The sequence below is a fragment of the Pipistrellus hanaki genome, assembly GCF_964339955.1.
Source record: "Pipistrellus hanaki genome assembly, chromosome: 13".
NCBI lineage: Eukaryota > Metazoa > Chordata > Mammalia > Chiroptera > Vespertilionidae > Pipistrellus > Pipistrellus hanaki.
Window position 1 is genome coordinate 9,637,672 of NC_140515.1, and position 16,756 is coordinate 9,654,427.

The window sequence follows — 16,756 nt, forward strand, 5'->3', positions numbered from 1 at the left end:
AGAGTTATTCTCAGCCTCGTGGGTGTCAGCTGCTTGTGTGAGATGAAGGGCACACCGTTTCCTCCGGGGGTTTAGAGCTCAGCGGATAAAAGCATCTCAGCGCACCGGGCCCTCGGGCAGGCGGCACACGCCACGCCCAGGTCCTGCTGCTGGCACACTCAGCAGGGAATGAGTTTGCAGGAGTCAGGGCTCCGGGCAGATGGAGCTAAAAGGGGGGTTTGGAGTGAGCCTGTTGATTTGTCACTGAGAGATTAAAATGGAATTTACCCCCTGGTCCATGGGTCGACGCAAATCACTGAGCCACACCAGCCAGACCATAAACACACTTTCAAATATCTAAAGTTGTGAGGTTCTTTCAGAATAAAATATGCACCTAAATATATTTCATTACGCCTGCTTTTTGTTAGGTAGTAAAATACACGAAAGATAGAACGCACTAGGCTGACCATCTTAAAGGTGCAGGTCGGTGGCATTCAGTCCATTCACACAGCTGTGCACGCACCCTTGCTTTTAACTGGTGGGTTCACTTTGAATTTGAGCACCACAGGTTGACTTCTTATTCACCCAGGAGAACTTTTTCCTAGAAATATAGCCATTTATCCAACTCAAAGTAACTGCTGCTAGCTAACGGAATAGCAGTCCACCGCTCACCAGTCACCCCGGTAACAAGAGCACTCTGCCCTGGGAGAGCGGAGGGTGCCCTCAGGCCCCAGCACAGCCAGCACCCCGACTCTGCCCCGCAGGCACGGGGGTGGGGGTGCTGCTGGTGACAGGGGGCACCTGGGCCTTTGGGGTGGATTTAGTATAAGAGACAAGCAAAGCGAAACGAGATTGATTCTTCTCATCCCATCTCACAGAGGCAGAAACTGAGTCCAGCGGCGGAGCTGGGCATAAACCAAGGCCCGCTTCTAACCCTGTGTGCGCCTCTGGGACTCCTCCTGAGGGCCTTCAGCTCCAGGCGGACAGAGTTGTTTTGTTCTTTCTTTGAAACCGGCCTTTCTTGGCGCCAGCCTTAGGGGATCAGGCTGACACTGGTCGGGGTTTCTTTTGGGAGAACACCTCCCCAGGGAGTGGCCGCTGCTCCCAGCTGTTGGGGAGCTCGGAGTGTGGCAGCCTCCTGCTCTCCCAGCCTCCTCCGCGCAGACTCAGGACCATGCTCCCGGCTCTCCTGCAGGCGCTTGCTAAGAGCAGTGGTTCCACGGAAGTTCTCTTCATCGGCTTACTAATTTCTCACGTTTCCTGGGGGAGCAGTGAATTTTGAAATAAGTTTTGCACACGCTAAGAAATAAGGACACATATGGTCGAGACCGGTTTGGCTCAGTGGTTAGAGCGTTGGCTTGGGGACTGAAGGGTCCAGGGTTCAATTCCGGTCAAGGGCATGTACCTTGGTTTCGGGCATATCCCTGGTAGGGGTGTGCAAGAGGCAGCTGATCGATGACTCTCTCTCATTGATGTTTCTAACTCTCTATCTCTCTCCCTTCCTCTCTGTACAAAATCAATAAAATATATTTTTTTAAAAAAAGAAATAAGGACACATATGTAATACCATAATCAATAAAGAAATTAAAAAAAAAAAAAAAAAGTTAATTCCACCCGGGCTGTGAGGCTCAGTGCTTGAGCGTCAACCCATGAACCATAAGGTCCCAGTTCGATTCCCAGTCAGGGCACATGCCAGGGTTGAGGGCTTCATTCCCAGCAGGGGGCGTGCAGGAGGCAGCCCATCGATGATTCTCTTTCATCATTGAGGTTTCTCTCTCTCTCCCTTTTTCTTCCTCTCTAAAATCAATAAAAAGATAAATTTTAAAAGTTGTGGGTTTGATTCCCAGTCAGGACACATGCCTACGTTGTGGTTTCAGTCCTTGTTGATCCACATACGGGAGACACCTGATAGATGTTTCTCTCACTGTTTATCCTTCTCTCTGTCTCTCTTCCCCTCTCTAAAAAAATAAAATAAAAATAAAAATAAATGGACATGTATGTCCTCATTTCATTGCCAGTTGAGCTAGACCTTACTGTTATCTGCAAACATTTAATGTTAATAGTTTCTTTTCTTCCTCTGCCTCTGGGTAGAAGACCATTCCCAACCAGGAATGGAGACATTCTTGGCTGGGGACATGCTTGGCTGTCACAGCAGGCAGCGGGTGGGGGCTCTGGGAGTCTGCTGGCTGGGGCCCGGGGGCCACACCACTGCCCGCGCAGGCAGCCCCGGGAGACAGCTCTGCAGCCACAGCGTCCGCTGCCTCAGAGAGCTGCCTCTGCTCCCTGTGCGGTTACTCACCGCACCCAGAGGAGCTCGCACTTAGGGGTGGTGCTCAGTGAACGCTGGCTGAGCGGATGGATGCGCCCGTGAAGCAGGCTTTCATGCTGAATCCTGCGCTGTGGCTGGAGGACTCCCTGAGCCCTATGGCTGTGGCCACCTCCCCACCAGCACCGTCCTGTGCCGGAGTGCCCTATGGGTCAGGGATGTGTCAGAGGGGGAGATCCTATGGGTCAGGGATGTGTCAGAGGAGGAGATCCTATGGGTCAGGGATGTGTCAGAGGGGGAGATCCTATGGGTCAGGGATGTGTCAGAGGAGGAGATCCTGTGGGTCAGGGATGTGTCAGAGGAGGAGATCCTATGGGTCAGGGATGTGTCAGAGGAGGAGATCCTATGGGTCAGGGATGTGTCAGAGGAGGAGATCCTATGGGTCAGGGATGTGTCAGAGGAGGAGATCCTATGGGTCAGGGATGTGTCAGAGGAGGAGATCCTATGGGTCAGGGATGTGTCAGAGGAGGAGATCCTATGGGTCAGGGATGTGTCAGAGGAGGAGATCCTGTGGGTCAGCGATGTGTCAGAGTAGGAGATCCTTCGGGTCAGGGATGTGTCAGAGGGGATCCTATGGGTCAGGGATGTGTCAGAGGAGATCCAATGGGTCAGGGATGTGTCAGAGGAGATCCTATGGGTCAGGGATGTGTCAGAGGAGGAGATCCTGTGGGTCAGCGATGTGTCAGAGTAGGAGATCCTTCAGGTCAGGGATGTGTCAGAGGGGATCCTATGGGTCAGGGATGTGTCAGAGGAGATCCTATGGGTCAGGGATGTGTCAGAGGAGGAGATCCTTCGGGTCATGGCCTCGGACCCTCAGTTAGCCATCAGCTAGGATTACTCTTACCCCCCAGGCTCAGCAGCATGGAGGAGGGAGGGTGCTGCACGTGCGAAGGCCTTAGGGCTCTGGGGCATCAGCAAGTGTGCAATGGGAGCCGGAGGAGATTCGTGACACAGAAAGCTGCTCCCACGCTGCCCCTTGAGGGAGGCGCCTTGAAGCCCAAGGGGACATGGCAGCCGGGCTTGGGGACGGTGTCAGCCTGGGCATTGTCTCAACGCCGTGTCAGTGGCTCATGTTCAGACAACACCAGAGACGACATAGAGGGGCCTTGTTCGCCTGGGGCTGACATCATCGGGGGGAAATACAAAACCGTCCGCTCAATAGATCCCAAAGTCAGTGAGACCGTCCCAGATACACGCCTTCCCGGAGCAGCTCACCTGACACAGCGCACCTTGTCCTGGCGCTTGGCACGTGTGAGTCTGCCTGCTCCAGGCTGGGCAGGCTCTGGCCCTCGGTCCCCTGACATGACCCTATACTATTCATCATGAGTCCTTAGGGCTCCTCAGCTCAGCAGACACGCATTAACCGCGTTCTCCCCAGGGGGCGGGCGTGGTCTGGGCCCTGAGGTGCAGCACATGAGCCCAGGTCTCCCCGTGGGTGCACTGCTGATGGGGAGGCAGAGGAGGGTGGACAGAGAGCGGAGGGGAGTGCTGGGACAGGGAGAGCATGGCAGGCTCACTTCCCTGAGGAGGGAGGCCTCTGTGGAGAGGGTGATGTTGATTTCAGGCCTGAGAGCACCAAAGCACTGCGGAGGGGGGTGGGGGAGAGTGCAGCTGGGGGGAGGGAGGACCGCCTGCAGCGGGCGTGGGGGGTGTGGGGGAGGAAACAGCGTGCAAAGTCTCAAGTGCCAACAGGCTTTGGGGGAGGAAGAGGAGGCCAGGCAGAGGGGTTGGCGATGAGATTTGGGGCGTCGCCAGGGAGGAGGGGGACAGGGGGTGCGGACACTGTAGGGAGAGTGTGTGGCAAGGCGGGTGAGTGTGAAGTCTCTGCGTTTAGGGGTCACCGGGCCAGCTGAGCGCGCACGTGCAGGCAGGGGTGAGGGGGTGAGGCTCCGGATGGGGAACCCACAAAAGCCCTGAGGAACCATGTTTCTGAGGCGGCCCCCACAAAAAAAAAAGCTGTTTCCAGGAAGGGTCAGAAGGGACGAGGGCGGGGCAGCAGCTGCTTCCTCCGCAGACCGTGTGCCCCGCAGAGCAGGGGGGGAGGGGCTGGTCTTCTCTGAGAGACTCACTGCGCACCCCCACCCCCCCACCCCCGCGCCCTGTGCTGCGGCGGCGGCCCCCTGGGGGGTGTTGGCTCTCCTCCCCTGGTCGGGGCCCTCGAGTGTGGAGGCAGCCTGAGCCCCGTGGCTCCGTGCACCCCGGTGGCTCCGTGCACCCCGGTGGCTCCGTGCACCCCGGTGGCTCCCCGCACCTCCGGGCGCTCCGGGAAGCCGGAGGTTTGGCCGGTCCAAGCCTCGCCATCCCCGTTCGCTGCCCAGAAGGACAGGCCGCCGCGTGTGCCCAGGCTCCGCGGGGTTCGGCTCCTGGTCCGAGGAGGGGGGCGGGAAGCGGGGGCGGAGGCTGGAGACGGGTGGGGCAGCGGGAACCAGAGAGACCCCAGTTTTAACTGACTCCGCACAGGCACTGCCGCTGGGGTCTGGGGTCCGGGGTGGGGGGTTTATGGTCAAATCTGAAGCTCCCGATGGTGCGGGGTCGGGGGTTGGAAGGGAATCCCGGGAAGAGCCCCCCACGGAGGGAGGGAATGTGGATGTGGGGAGGATCGCCGGGCCCTGGCGGAGCCGGTGGCAGGCGCGGTCGGGATGAGCTTGGGGGGGGGGGGGGAGGGCGGGGGTCCCTCCGCTGGAAGCCACAGCAGGTCCTGAGAGGCCGTGGGCTTGTTCCTCCCGAAGCGGGACTATAAAACTACAAAAACCCCTTTTTGTAAAGAAAGCCGGTTAGTCAGGTAGAATGTGGGCGATAATATCGCTGGGAAATGGGGAGTAACCCCGGAATCCCAGCTCTGCCTCTAAACGCTGGGCGGCCCTGAGCAAGGTGCATGCCTCTCAGGTCTCCCACCGCCCACCAAAGTGATGGATGCGCACCTCCCAATGAGCCCTGGTGGGCAGTGAATACGGGATGCGTAAGCTCAATGAAATGGGTTGCTGTTTTTGTGTTTTTAAAGTGACTCTGTATTTGTGGATATAGTCATGGCAATGACCCATGAATAGCTTAGCAAATGTCACTTCTGATGTTAAATTGGAAGATGGAACATCAGTGGGACTTACGTTTTTTTTAATAAGAAACGTCCAGTTAGGTGTTTTCTTTTTTGTAGGTACAGGGAGTTTTTGTTGTTTTATTTTTTAAAGTCCACCTGTTGGGGAGTGAACCAGATGTGCTTGTTCACACCTGGGAACCTGCAGGCGATAGGCTGAGTGAGCCAGGGCCGCAGGCCTCATATGGAGAGGGAGCCACTCCGCCCCACCCTGGCCAGTTGTTGCCAGAGGAAATCCAGCCGTCTTTCCAGATCTTACCATCTGGACCTTTATTAAGTGGCATCTCCTGATTTCTAGTATTGTCAATCATAACTTATTCATAAGCGTCTGGATGGCTACACACATACAAACACAAATACTTTGAGATTTGCTTTATTTTCAGAATAGTATGTCATATGTAATAATATGCCATATGTAATACTAGAGAAAAACATTTCATATAATTTTTTTAAATATGTACCCGGGTGTTCTGAAAGTCCATGTACAGCGGCCTGTGAGGATCCTCCTCGAGCTGGCAGGTCCGGTGACGGGAAGTGGGAGCGAGTCAAGGGGAATCTTTGCACTCTGTGCATTGCTTAACTATTTCACAGAGAGGATTTCCCCAATTGAAAGTATAAATGATAAAAATTAAATATAATTGGATATTTATACATCAAACAGTTCTGAACTGTGTATCTTACCTGTTCTTAATTATAGCAGCGGTAGACTTATAAAATGGAAAGTTTCCATTTGAACTTTAGAATCATGTTTTTCTTCTTATAATTATGCATGTATTATATGTATTAAAGCACACCAATGAGTAAAGCCATTTTCGTTTGAAAAATAAAATACTGGTTTCAATAAAAATACAGTACTAGCTTCCTCTGGGAAGGAAACCCACTTTTCATAATAAAATCGTGTGTATAGGTATTATCTTTTTAGTATATTGAGTCATCTCTGTTTTTCATTCTTTTCTTCTTTTAAATCAAAGAGCTAAAAACATTTAAATTTTAACAAGTGCTAACGCCATGTAATGAATCTGTGTGTGACCACGCCTGTGCTTTCCTGAGGTGAAGCCATGTTGGGCTGAGCACATCACGTGTGAAGTCAGTGATGACTCGAGCTCAGGGCTTTCCCGCCAGCCCCACTGACCTCTCTGCTGTCTCCCCACAGATGACGGAGGGCAGGCACTGCCAGGTGCACCTCCTGGATGGCCGCCGGCTGGAGCTGCTGGTGCAGGTGGGTGTTCCCCGGGCCACGGGAGCTCGTGGCTGTGCCAGGCTGGCTGCGCGTCTGTGCTCACAGCCGTGGCGCAGGGGTGGCTGCGGAGGAGAAGGAGCTTTGAAGCCAGTAGGCCTGGTCTGTATGTGACTGCATGTTGGTGACATATATTCAGATTCGCGGGTTCCAGTCGCGGCCCTGACTCTCAGTAGCTGTGGAGCCCGGGCGAGTGACTTTGCTTCTCTGAATCTCTTGCTGGTAAATTGGATCACATAATGCTTCTCCTGGAAAAGGGTTTGCATCCTGCCGCTTTCCTGGCGCGTGGCCTTGTCCAGGGTAAATACCCGCTTCATAAACTGTGAATGGCGTTAAGGTTGCCAGACTTCCTCACAGAATCACGGGTAAAATCGACCTAAATCATAGATGAGAATGCAATCTCTTTGTGAAATATGTGGGCTTTTGTAAGTGGTGACATATTAATGGTGGATGCTTCTCTCTTTATCTACCCAACACTTCGAACCAAGAGTCTTAACAATGCTGGCAGTCCCCGCTGACAGCCACACCCACAGCTCTGGCCAGAATGCCTGCCTCTGACCACGCCTACATGTCTCTCCCTCTGGGCCTGTCCCCAGCCGCCAGGCACAGGCTTCAATTAGAATGGAAATAGTACAGCCCACAATAGTCTCACCGAGGAGACATTGTAATCTAGACTTCTGCCTGTTTTTCTCTTCTTTTCTTTACTCTGCTTTTCTTCCTTTTTTTAAATAAATATTTTTGTATTGATTTCAGAGAGCAAGGGCGAGGGAGAGAGAGATAGAAATATCAATGATGAGAATCATTGATTGGCTGTTTCCTGCATGCCCTCTACTGGGGATCCAGAGCACAACCTGGGCATGTGCCCTTGACTGGAACTGAACCTGGGACCTTTCAGTCTGCAGGCCAATGCTCTATCCACTGAGCCAAACCAGTTAGAGCTTCTCTCTTCTTTCTTTCTTTCTTTCTTTCTTTCTTTCTTTCTTTCTTTCTTTCTTTCTTTCTTTCTCCCTCTCTGTTTATAACTATTCTTTATTCCCCAAAGCAAACTTTGAACCCTCATACCATCATGACAAACCCTAAACTGACTCAAAGTTCAGGCAGATACACCTAGCAAACCCTCCTGAAAACCCCTTTTCCTCTCCAACTCTGCAAATCCAGCGGCCACAGTCACAGCCATTCTGGCTAATTCCAAACCGTGCTCCTTCCCACCAAGTCCAGTGCTTCCTAAGAGCGCACCGTTCGCTCCTTCCTCTAACTAGGTGCTCGGTAAGCAGAGTGAGGCCCACCGTACAATGGGCACAGTGACGCCCTTAGAGAAAGGAGACGCTTAGGCCTTAAAGCGGGCAGAATGGGGTTCCTGACTGTAACACCAGACAAGGGCTTGACTTCTCCTGGCCTTGGCTGACCCGTCCAGAGAGTGCAAACTAAGAACCCATACCTCATCGGCCGCTTGCAAGGACGGAATGCGATAATAAATATAAGGAGCTGGGCACAGTGAATGATTTTTATTGCTGTTATTGTTCTTTTTAATTCGATCTCTGATGCCCCCACAGCCTGGGTCTTGATCCTTTTCAACTAGTCCACCAAGCCCAGTTATTCCAACATGCAGACAGTGAGGGGGTTAATACTCTTTGTCTTGGTCACTAGCACCAAACTACACATGAAAGAGTGTTTTTCAAAAACACCAAGGCTTTAGTAAACACAGTCTTACCTTAGAGCAGCGACATCTGAGGCCCATGAAATCCTTTGGTCTGGTCCTGCCAGGCATTAGGGGTGAGTTAATTAAATGTTTGACCGAATAGAGCAGGCTACTTTTTGAGCTGATGATTTGTATGGCCCGCGAATGATGTCATGAATGTCAAATGGGTTTGGCAGGATAAAAAATAAAAAAAAAAGGTCCCCACCCCTGCCTAGAGGGAAGAAGTAAGGAATTGCAAATGTCTGAGAACGATGGTCTCACTGAGGTTCCTCTCCCCACTCCTCTCCTTCATCTCAGAGGATGGTCTGCAGGAGTCTGACCGGGGGCGCCGCCCCGGCTGGGGAGAGGCAGATATTTGAGAGCGAACACAAGCGCTCTCCACTATTGGGCAGAGGGTGGGAGCACTGCGAGAGGCAAGCATGTTCTAACCAGAGTTCTGTACCCACAGCCCAAGCTGCTAGCGCGGGAGCTGCTGGACCTCGTGGCTTCGCATTTCAACCTGAAGGAGAAGGAGTACTTTGGAATCACATTCACAGATGACATGTAAGTATTTCTATCTCTTCACCTTTTGTCTGGGCCACCTCCTACTGTCATCCATAATTAGCAAAAACAAACAAACAAACAAACAAAAAAACACGGAGTGGGGAGGTAATGCTCCAATCATTAAAATATGTCCTACTTAAAGGTTTGTGTGTTTTGTTGTTGTTGTTGTTTTTAAATATATTTTTATTGATTGTAGAGAGGGAGAGATAGAAACACCAATGATGAGAGCAAATCATTTTTCGATTGCCTCCTGCACCCTCCCCTCCCCCCACCCTTTACCCTTCCTCCCCTCCCCCCGGGGGATCGAGCCCACAACCCAGGCGTGTTCTCTTGACCGGAATTGAACCTGGGACCCTTCAGGCCACAGGCCAATGCTTTATCCACTGAGCCAAACTTGCTAGGGCTACTTAACTTTTTTTAAGGCAAGGTTTTCCTCCTAGGACTATTGTAGAAGGAGAAGAAAAGGAATATTGACCTTAAGAACTCAAAATATTGTCCTCTTTTAGAAATTTGTTGTAATTAGTTTGTTATTCTTCTCTGAATGCACTGTGCTTGCTTAATGAGCTCATGTAGCAGAGAGAGAAATGCTAGATGGTCATTCATTCACATCTTGGAACTGAATAATGTTTTGGTGTTGCTGGCAAGGAAGTTTGTAGGCAATTTATGGCCCACCCATAAAACATGTATATAATTTAATGTGGAGGGGACTTCTTAACTTCCACTGAGGCCCTTTTTATGTTACATCCTTACCATCTTTTCTTTCCATTTACTTCCAATTTTTTGCTAACTTGGAGATTGTATGTATTTGTCAGCAATTTATATCTTCTCTGAAGTGAGGCAGGCATATAACAATGAGTTTAAAACTCCTTGTAAGCAAATGTGTTTTGAGTTATCGACATTATTCTGTGTGAGTGTATATCTGCCTGCTTTTTGGCAGCCCAGTTCGCCTATATTCCAATTCGCCTGTGTGATATGCAGCCTGCTACGTTAGCGGAGGAATTCTCCCCCTTTCTGAGGATAATTTCCAAAGATCTCTTCACATATTAAAATTCAAGGAAATGTGTTCCAGACAAACCATGTTGTCACCACAGCATTCTGCAGACTAATTTCCCAGTGCACGTGCTCTCTCAGCTCTCCGGCGTAACCAGGCAGAGGGGGTCCCAAGAGGGGTCATTTGCTGGCACACTGTGACTTCCGGTTATGTCCTGCCTAGAGGGCTGAGGGCCTGGGACCTCCTGGAAATACCCCTGGGCTCGGATCTTGGGCTGGAGAAACCCCAGCGGCTGAGCTACCAGGAGACATGGGAAAACCTGGAAGCCTTGATTCGGGATATTTTCTGAGGAGGGTTCAACAAAGCCGAAAAAGGTGCTCTCACCTCACAATACCTCCCTCCTCTGACTCAACATTCTCTGCTGGATGAGCTAGGAAGTGCAGATGTCCACTGACCCATGCTCCAGTCGGAAAGCCAGGGCCAGTTCATGTGGATCAGTGATCACACTCACACACACACACACACACACACACACCCGTGCATACATGCGCCCACACACATTGAAGCTGGATGTGAATGAAATAATAGCTAGTAGCACAACACATAAATCTATAAATACTTAATGGCTAAGTTATGTGGTGCAATCTTTATTATAATTTAGAGGTCATAAGCACTATAATTTAGAGGTCACATAAAGTAGAAGCTAAAAGCTCAATAAATATGGGAGTATTTTTTTCATTTAAAAATCTTTCTTGAGTGCCCACTAAGTGCCAGGCATTGTTCTAAGTCCTGGGAAGTCAGCTGTGAACAACACAGACGGGGTTCTGGCTTCTGTGGAGCTTATACTGCCATGACATAGGCTTGCAGCACAAATAAACAAGCTGTACATGGAAACACCAGAATGACAGGCTTGAAGAACATGAAATAAGAGGTCATGATCCAGAAAAGCTGGGTGCCGTTCCCAGCAGGGCGAGCTGGGTGCTTCTGGGGAGGGGCATCCAATGAAGAGCAAGAACCAGTTCTGTCCACTTAGAGGTGCTCCAGGCACCGCCGGTGCAGGGCACAGGCCTGGCTTCTGTTGTTGTTGTTGTTGTTGTTGTTGTTGTTGTTGTTGCTGTTGTTGTTGAGAAAGGAAAAGAGCCAGTGTGGCTAGACAATAGAGAGAAAGAGGCAAAGTGGGACAAGATATTATACTGAGGGGAAGGCAAGGGGTAGATATCATAGAATCTTAGGAGCTGTGTGATCTTGTGCTGGGGTTCTTGTCCTAGCATTAAGAAGGGTTCAGCAATCTGGAGAAAGGCTGTGTGTAGATCAAGTAGGAGTCCAGAGATGAAAGATAGTTTTGAATTTTGAAAGGCATTGGGGGTCAGAAGAGCTTCAGCTAAAGGAACTAAAGTTCTCTCTTGACTCAGGACCCTTGCTTTTTATTAACACAATTTGTCCTAAGGCAAGGTGGAGATAATACACTTCAAAGAGTAGGGTGCAGAAGCATTGTCAGATTGGGGAATAGCCTACAGCTGTTCAGGTGTTTGGCCAACAGAAGGCAAAAACATGGAGACTGAGATGTCCTGAGCTGTCTGACAACAAGCAATCATCCTATTCAGGTTTGGGGGAAGTGCCCTTTAGCCACTCCAACAGGTGATTACATATGTGGTTCAGCCCTTGTTTTATCAACCTTTTGATAAAACTCTTGTAACTATGATGTGCTGGAATTGGCTCCTGGCAGTATTGGACCAGTGACTTCACATCTCTGACACTCCGGTTTCCTCATCTGCACAATGAGTGTAATAATAGTGCGTGTACCATAGTGCGAGGGACATACACCAGGGCACTGGTCTTATGTCACCTGTTGAGTCAGTGGGAATGCGTGGGAGCAGACAGGTGTTCAGAGGAGGCTGGAGGAGACTGGATGGGGTTCCGTGGCCGGACAACAGACATCAGCCCTGGCAGGGCAGGTGGACTTCAGAGGGGACAGGAGAGGACAGCGCAGGGCAGAGGCATTCCGTGGGCCATGCTGAACATGGTGCGTTTCCCCGGGGAGAGACAAAGACATGGGGAGCCTGGCGATCATGAGGCAGGTGGTGGGAGAGGGACCCCTCGGCCACGGGAGGGTGTTGAGTAGGGGAGTGATGGAGTCACACGCTCCCCAGGCTGCACGCCTCGGTGGCCCGAAAAGCAGGCCATGGCCACAAGGGACCTCCTGGGAAAGCTAGGAGCCCAGGAGGGATGAGCAGACAGCTGTAGGTCAGGTGCTCCTTCTGAAAGCAAAGGGATGGATGGATGGATGGATGGATGGATGGATGGATGGATGGATGGATAACTTCCTCTAGTGACAGGCCCTGCCGCTCCCTCCCGGGGTTTCTGCCTAACCCTCTGGGGAGAGCAGCCATGGGGTGGGGAAGTGGCAAGTGCCCCCTCCCCGAGCCTGGCTCCTTGCGTCTGCTTTGAAGGATGGCCATGGGGAAGGCGCCTGAAGGATGGCCGTGGGGAAGGCGCCTGAAGGATGGCCGTGGGGAAGGCGCCTGAGGGATGGCCACGGGAAGGCGCCGCCTGGCTGTCTATTTTCGGGAGAAGGGCGAGAAGGAGAGTGGGGAGAGGAGTGGCGGGCTGTCTGTGCAGGGAGGGCACTGGCCATCTGCCTTTGGGGACGGGTCTGGAGAACTGCTCTGTCTGAGGGTGCCTCCCTGGGACGTCTGGGTCACAGGCCCAGTCCTTTTTGTCTAGTGGGTATTTTGGGAAAGTGTTTTCCGCCTCCTTCCCGCCCACCTTCGACCACAGGGGACCTTCCCAGGCGGGGCACGGCCTCTGTCGCCAGAGGCGGGGCGCAGCGCCCAGGGGGGCGGGCTTCCCGGAGGCCAGCAGAGGGCGCTGGTCAGCATACCGCCAGGGGGAAGACAGGAACTGGCAGCCCCGGAACCACAGCAGTGAGGGGGGCATCCATCCCCCTCCCCCTCCCACCTCCGGGCTTGATTCCCCCCCCCCCCCCCCGCCCGCCTCCCACCTCCGGGCTTGATCCCCAGGGAGGCCGGAGTGTGGCTGGGGCTCCTGAGACCTCGTCCTGCCCTGCGGGGCGTGTGCAGGGCGAGCCTGTGGCCGCCAGGGGGCAGCCGCGGCCTTCCTGAGAGCTCCCTCGTTCACAGGCTCTGACTTCCTAACCTGGTGCATGGATCTCCCTGTTGGGAAAGGACTTTCGGAATAAGCTTTCCTTATGCAGACATAGCACACGGGGTTACAGCGAAGCTTTGACTTCTGGTCGTCATCCACCCGGCAGGCCTGTGGCGGTGCAGGTCTGGCCAAAGGGAACGGCTCTGGGGCCTGCGGGTGCTGGGCATGCAGACCAGATGTCTCTCTGAGTCAGTGGCCTCACCTGCTACCTCTGCTATTGGCTGATGGAACTTAAGAAAAGCGGGTTACGAGCTTTGAGGTCTCTCCTTAGCCTCCAAGACTATAAAGTAGCACGTTAGCTTTGCATATCTCAGTGAAAGGGTGATGTGTAAAGTTCACTTTTTTAAATGTATTTATATTAATATCAGAGAGGAAGGGATAGGGAAATAGAGATGAAACATCCGTGCTGAGAGAGAATCAGAATTGATATAGGCTGCCTCCTGCTAGCCCCCTACTAGGGATCAAGTTTGCAACCCAGGCCTGTGCCTTTGACTGGAATCAAACCCAAGACCCTTCAGTCCGCAGGCCATCACTCTATTCACTGAGCCAAACCAGCTGGGGCTAAGGTTCACTTCCTATTCTGAGTTTATCCTGTTGGTGAGATTATGGATGGATTTTTAAAATCTAATTTTCAATTTATCCTTTAGAAAATTATCTTATATTACATTTACATGAATATCTTCTTATTAAAACATTTAATATCATGGTTGAAGCCATTCTCTTTTGATTGTAACAATGTGTTTTATATCTTTCCAGAATTATATCCAAGAAGTTTCATCCATATATAATAGCGTTTTGAGTGTGCTTCTGTGGTTAATATAATTGAGTTATTCATTCTTGGACATCATTTCATGCAATTTCATATAAATATACATTGAGCTTTTTTTGTTTGTTAATCCTCACTGGAGGATTTTTTTTTTCATTGATATTTTTAGAGAGAGTGGAAGGAAGGAAAGAGAGAGAGAGAGAGAGAGAGAGAGAGAGAGAGAGAGAGAGAAGAGAGAGAGAGAGAGAAAGAAAGAGAGAGAGATGTGAGAGAAACACATCGACTGGTTGCCTCCTGCACATGCCCCATTGGACCAGGGATCAAAGCTGCAAGCTCTTGATTGGGGATCAAACCTGCGACTCTGCCACGAGGGCTGATGCTCTAACCATGTAAACACCAGCCAGAACTGCATTATGCTTTTTAGTGATGCCACATCTTTCCTATGTAAAAGCAAAAAAGACAATTCAAAAGGAATCTCCTTTTCACAAGAAAACTTTTGAGATCTGATGCTATACAATGTTTTATTTATTTTACAGCACATTTGAACACCTCTGAAATTGGGATATATATTTAATTTAGTGCCATCCTAAACGTGATAAAATACAGTGTAAGAAACCCTTAACTGCCAGTCCTCTATCTTTGTATCATCTTTACATAAAACACTAGTACTTCTAAAGCCCTTCCCTTGCTCACTTATATCAGTTTATTTATCTTCATAATATTCCTCCAATGAAAGCTAGGAACAGTTATCGGAAGCCTTATTTTATAATTATAGAAACAAAAATATTTGCTTCACTGTTAAAACTAGTAAGTGATCAAGCCGAAAGTTATTATAAAGCTGACTCATCTTCCCTGTGCGGAAAGTCCTGGGTTGAAATCCCAGCTCTGCCACTTTTCTTGCCGAGTTGCTGTTAATTAGGACATCCAGTCACACCAAGTTCCTGCCTGGCTGGCACAGACTAGCTGCCAATGAAGAGGAACTGTTTTTATTAATAGTAATATTATTTATGTCCACTTTTCCTCTCTATTTATAATAAATATAGCTTAGCATTTCTGATTTTTTTTTTAATTGTTTACTCAATACCTTCTGGCCCTTCATAGATTTGATTGTGTTATCATTTGACACCTATCACTATCAGCACACTCTTTTTTTTATTTATTTATTGATTATGGTATCACATAATTGTCCTCATCCCACCCCAAACCCTTCCCCACATGTGCCCCCACCCCCCTCTTGTCCATGGCTACTGGCTAGGCCCATATGTGTGCATACAAGTCCTTTGGTTGATCTCTCCCCCTTATCCCCACCCTCCCCTACCTTCCCTCTGAGGTCTGACAGTCTGATCCATGCTTCTCTGTCTCTGGGTCTATTTTTGTTCATCAGTTTATATTGCTCATTATTTTTCCTAGATGAGTGAGTTCATGTGATACAAGAAAATACACTTATAAGAACCAAAAATGAGACAAACAATAATGGTTATGCTGAGAGGCAAATGAATCAGTCTGTAGTGAGTTTCTCTCTGGGCCAACAGTTCTTTTGAGTCCCAATTTCTATGTCAAACAGTTCCTTATGTGTACATATCAGCCATGATATTTCAGTTCTGGATGGTGGACAAATGGTGGTGATGCAGGTCCCACCCTCTCTGGTTTTGTCCTGGGTAACCTTCTGCGACACACAGCCTTAAATTTGGTGTCACCAAGCAACACGGAGTCTGTGCCCTCTTGGGATTCACAGCCCAAAGCGGAGCGTCGGGTCAGACAGCTGGAGAAAGCCGCAGAGGCGGTCCTGAGCCAGGGGGACAGGCCTTGCCTTGCTCGGAGGGCAAAGTTTGGGAAGAGCTATTGATACCCATAAACGTGGCGAGGCCCTTGAGTAAATAAACAAATATTCTCAAAGGTCGGGGGAAAGTAGATGTACAATTGTGAGTACGCGAAACACAGGGTTTGTTCTTGTTTATTATTTAGTATTTGTTGTGTTACTAGAGGCCCGGTGCATGAAATTCATGCACTGGTAGGGTCCTTAGGCCTGGCTGGTGATCAGGGCTGATTGGGTTTCCTGCATCCTCCTTCCCTTGCCCCCCGAGCAGTGCCACAGCGTGGTTCCTCCCCTCCTCCTCCCCTCACCCGCATCCACCATCACCCATCCCCAGTTCCTCATTCAAGCCCGGGGCCGGCCCAATTGAGGATCAGGAACTGCTGGCATGGGGGGAGGGACCAACCACCACCATGGCAGGCAGGTGGCAGGCCGATTGGGGCCTGCTGGCCAGGGGGAAGAATGGGGGGAGGTACTCAGGAAGTTGGCTGCTGGCCCCAAGGAGGGAGCCTGCCCTTGGCACCCCCTGGGAAAGGGGCTGAATCTGCCACCACCCACCCCCGGTTCCCTGTCCCAGCCTGGGGGTCTGGCCTTGATCAGGCTATTGAGGCCTGCTGGCTGGAGGACCGGCGGGGAGGAGCGGGGAGTGGGCTGGAAGGTTGTCAGGCAGGCCACATTGGCGATCAGGGCCTGCAGGCTGGAGGCAGTTCCTGCATTGAGTGTCTGCCCCCTGGTGGTTAGTGCATGTCACAGCAACCAGTTGTTCTAGTTCCGTTGTAACTCTCTTAGGCTTTTATTATATAGACTAGAGGCCTGGTGCATGAAATTTGTGCATGAGGGAGGGGGTGTCCCTCAGCCCAGCCTGCACCCTCTCCAATCTGGGACCCCTCACGGGATGTCTGACTCCCCTCTCACAATCCAGAACTGCTGGCTCCCAACCGCCTGACTACCTGCTTGCCTGGTTGCCCCTGCTTCTGCCTGCCAACCTGATCGCCCCATAACTGACCTCCCCTGAAGACCTGGTCACCCCTAACTGCCCTCCCCTGAAGGCCTGGTCACCCCTAACTGCCCTCCCCTGAAGGCCTGGTCACCCCTAACTGCCCTCCCCTGCAAGCCTGGTCCCCCCCAACTGCTCTCCTCTGCTGG

General features: G+C 51.0%; 1 protein-coding gene across 2 annotated transcripts in view; it reads left to right on the top strand.

Moving 5' to 3' along the window:
• The window catches only part of FRMD4B (FERM domain containing 4B), a 165,810-nt gene that overhangs the window by 42,643 nt on the left and 106,411 nt on the right, over window positions 1-16,756 (top strand). For both annotated transcript variants that reach the window (XM_084901717.1, XM_084901718.1), the window contains exons 2-3: window positions 6,550-6,615; window positions 8,781-8,875. In XM_084901717.1, the coding sequence (XP_084757843.1) occupies window positions 6,550-6,615; window positions 8,781-8,875 (161 nt within the window). The remainder of the gene's footprint in view (window positions 1-6,549; window positions 6,616-8,780; window positions 8,876-16,756) is intronic.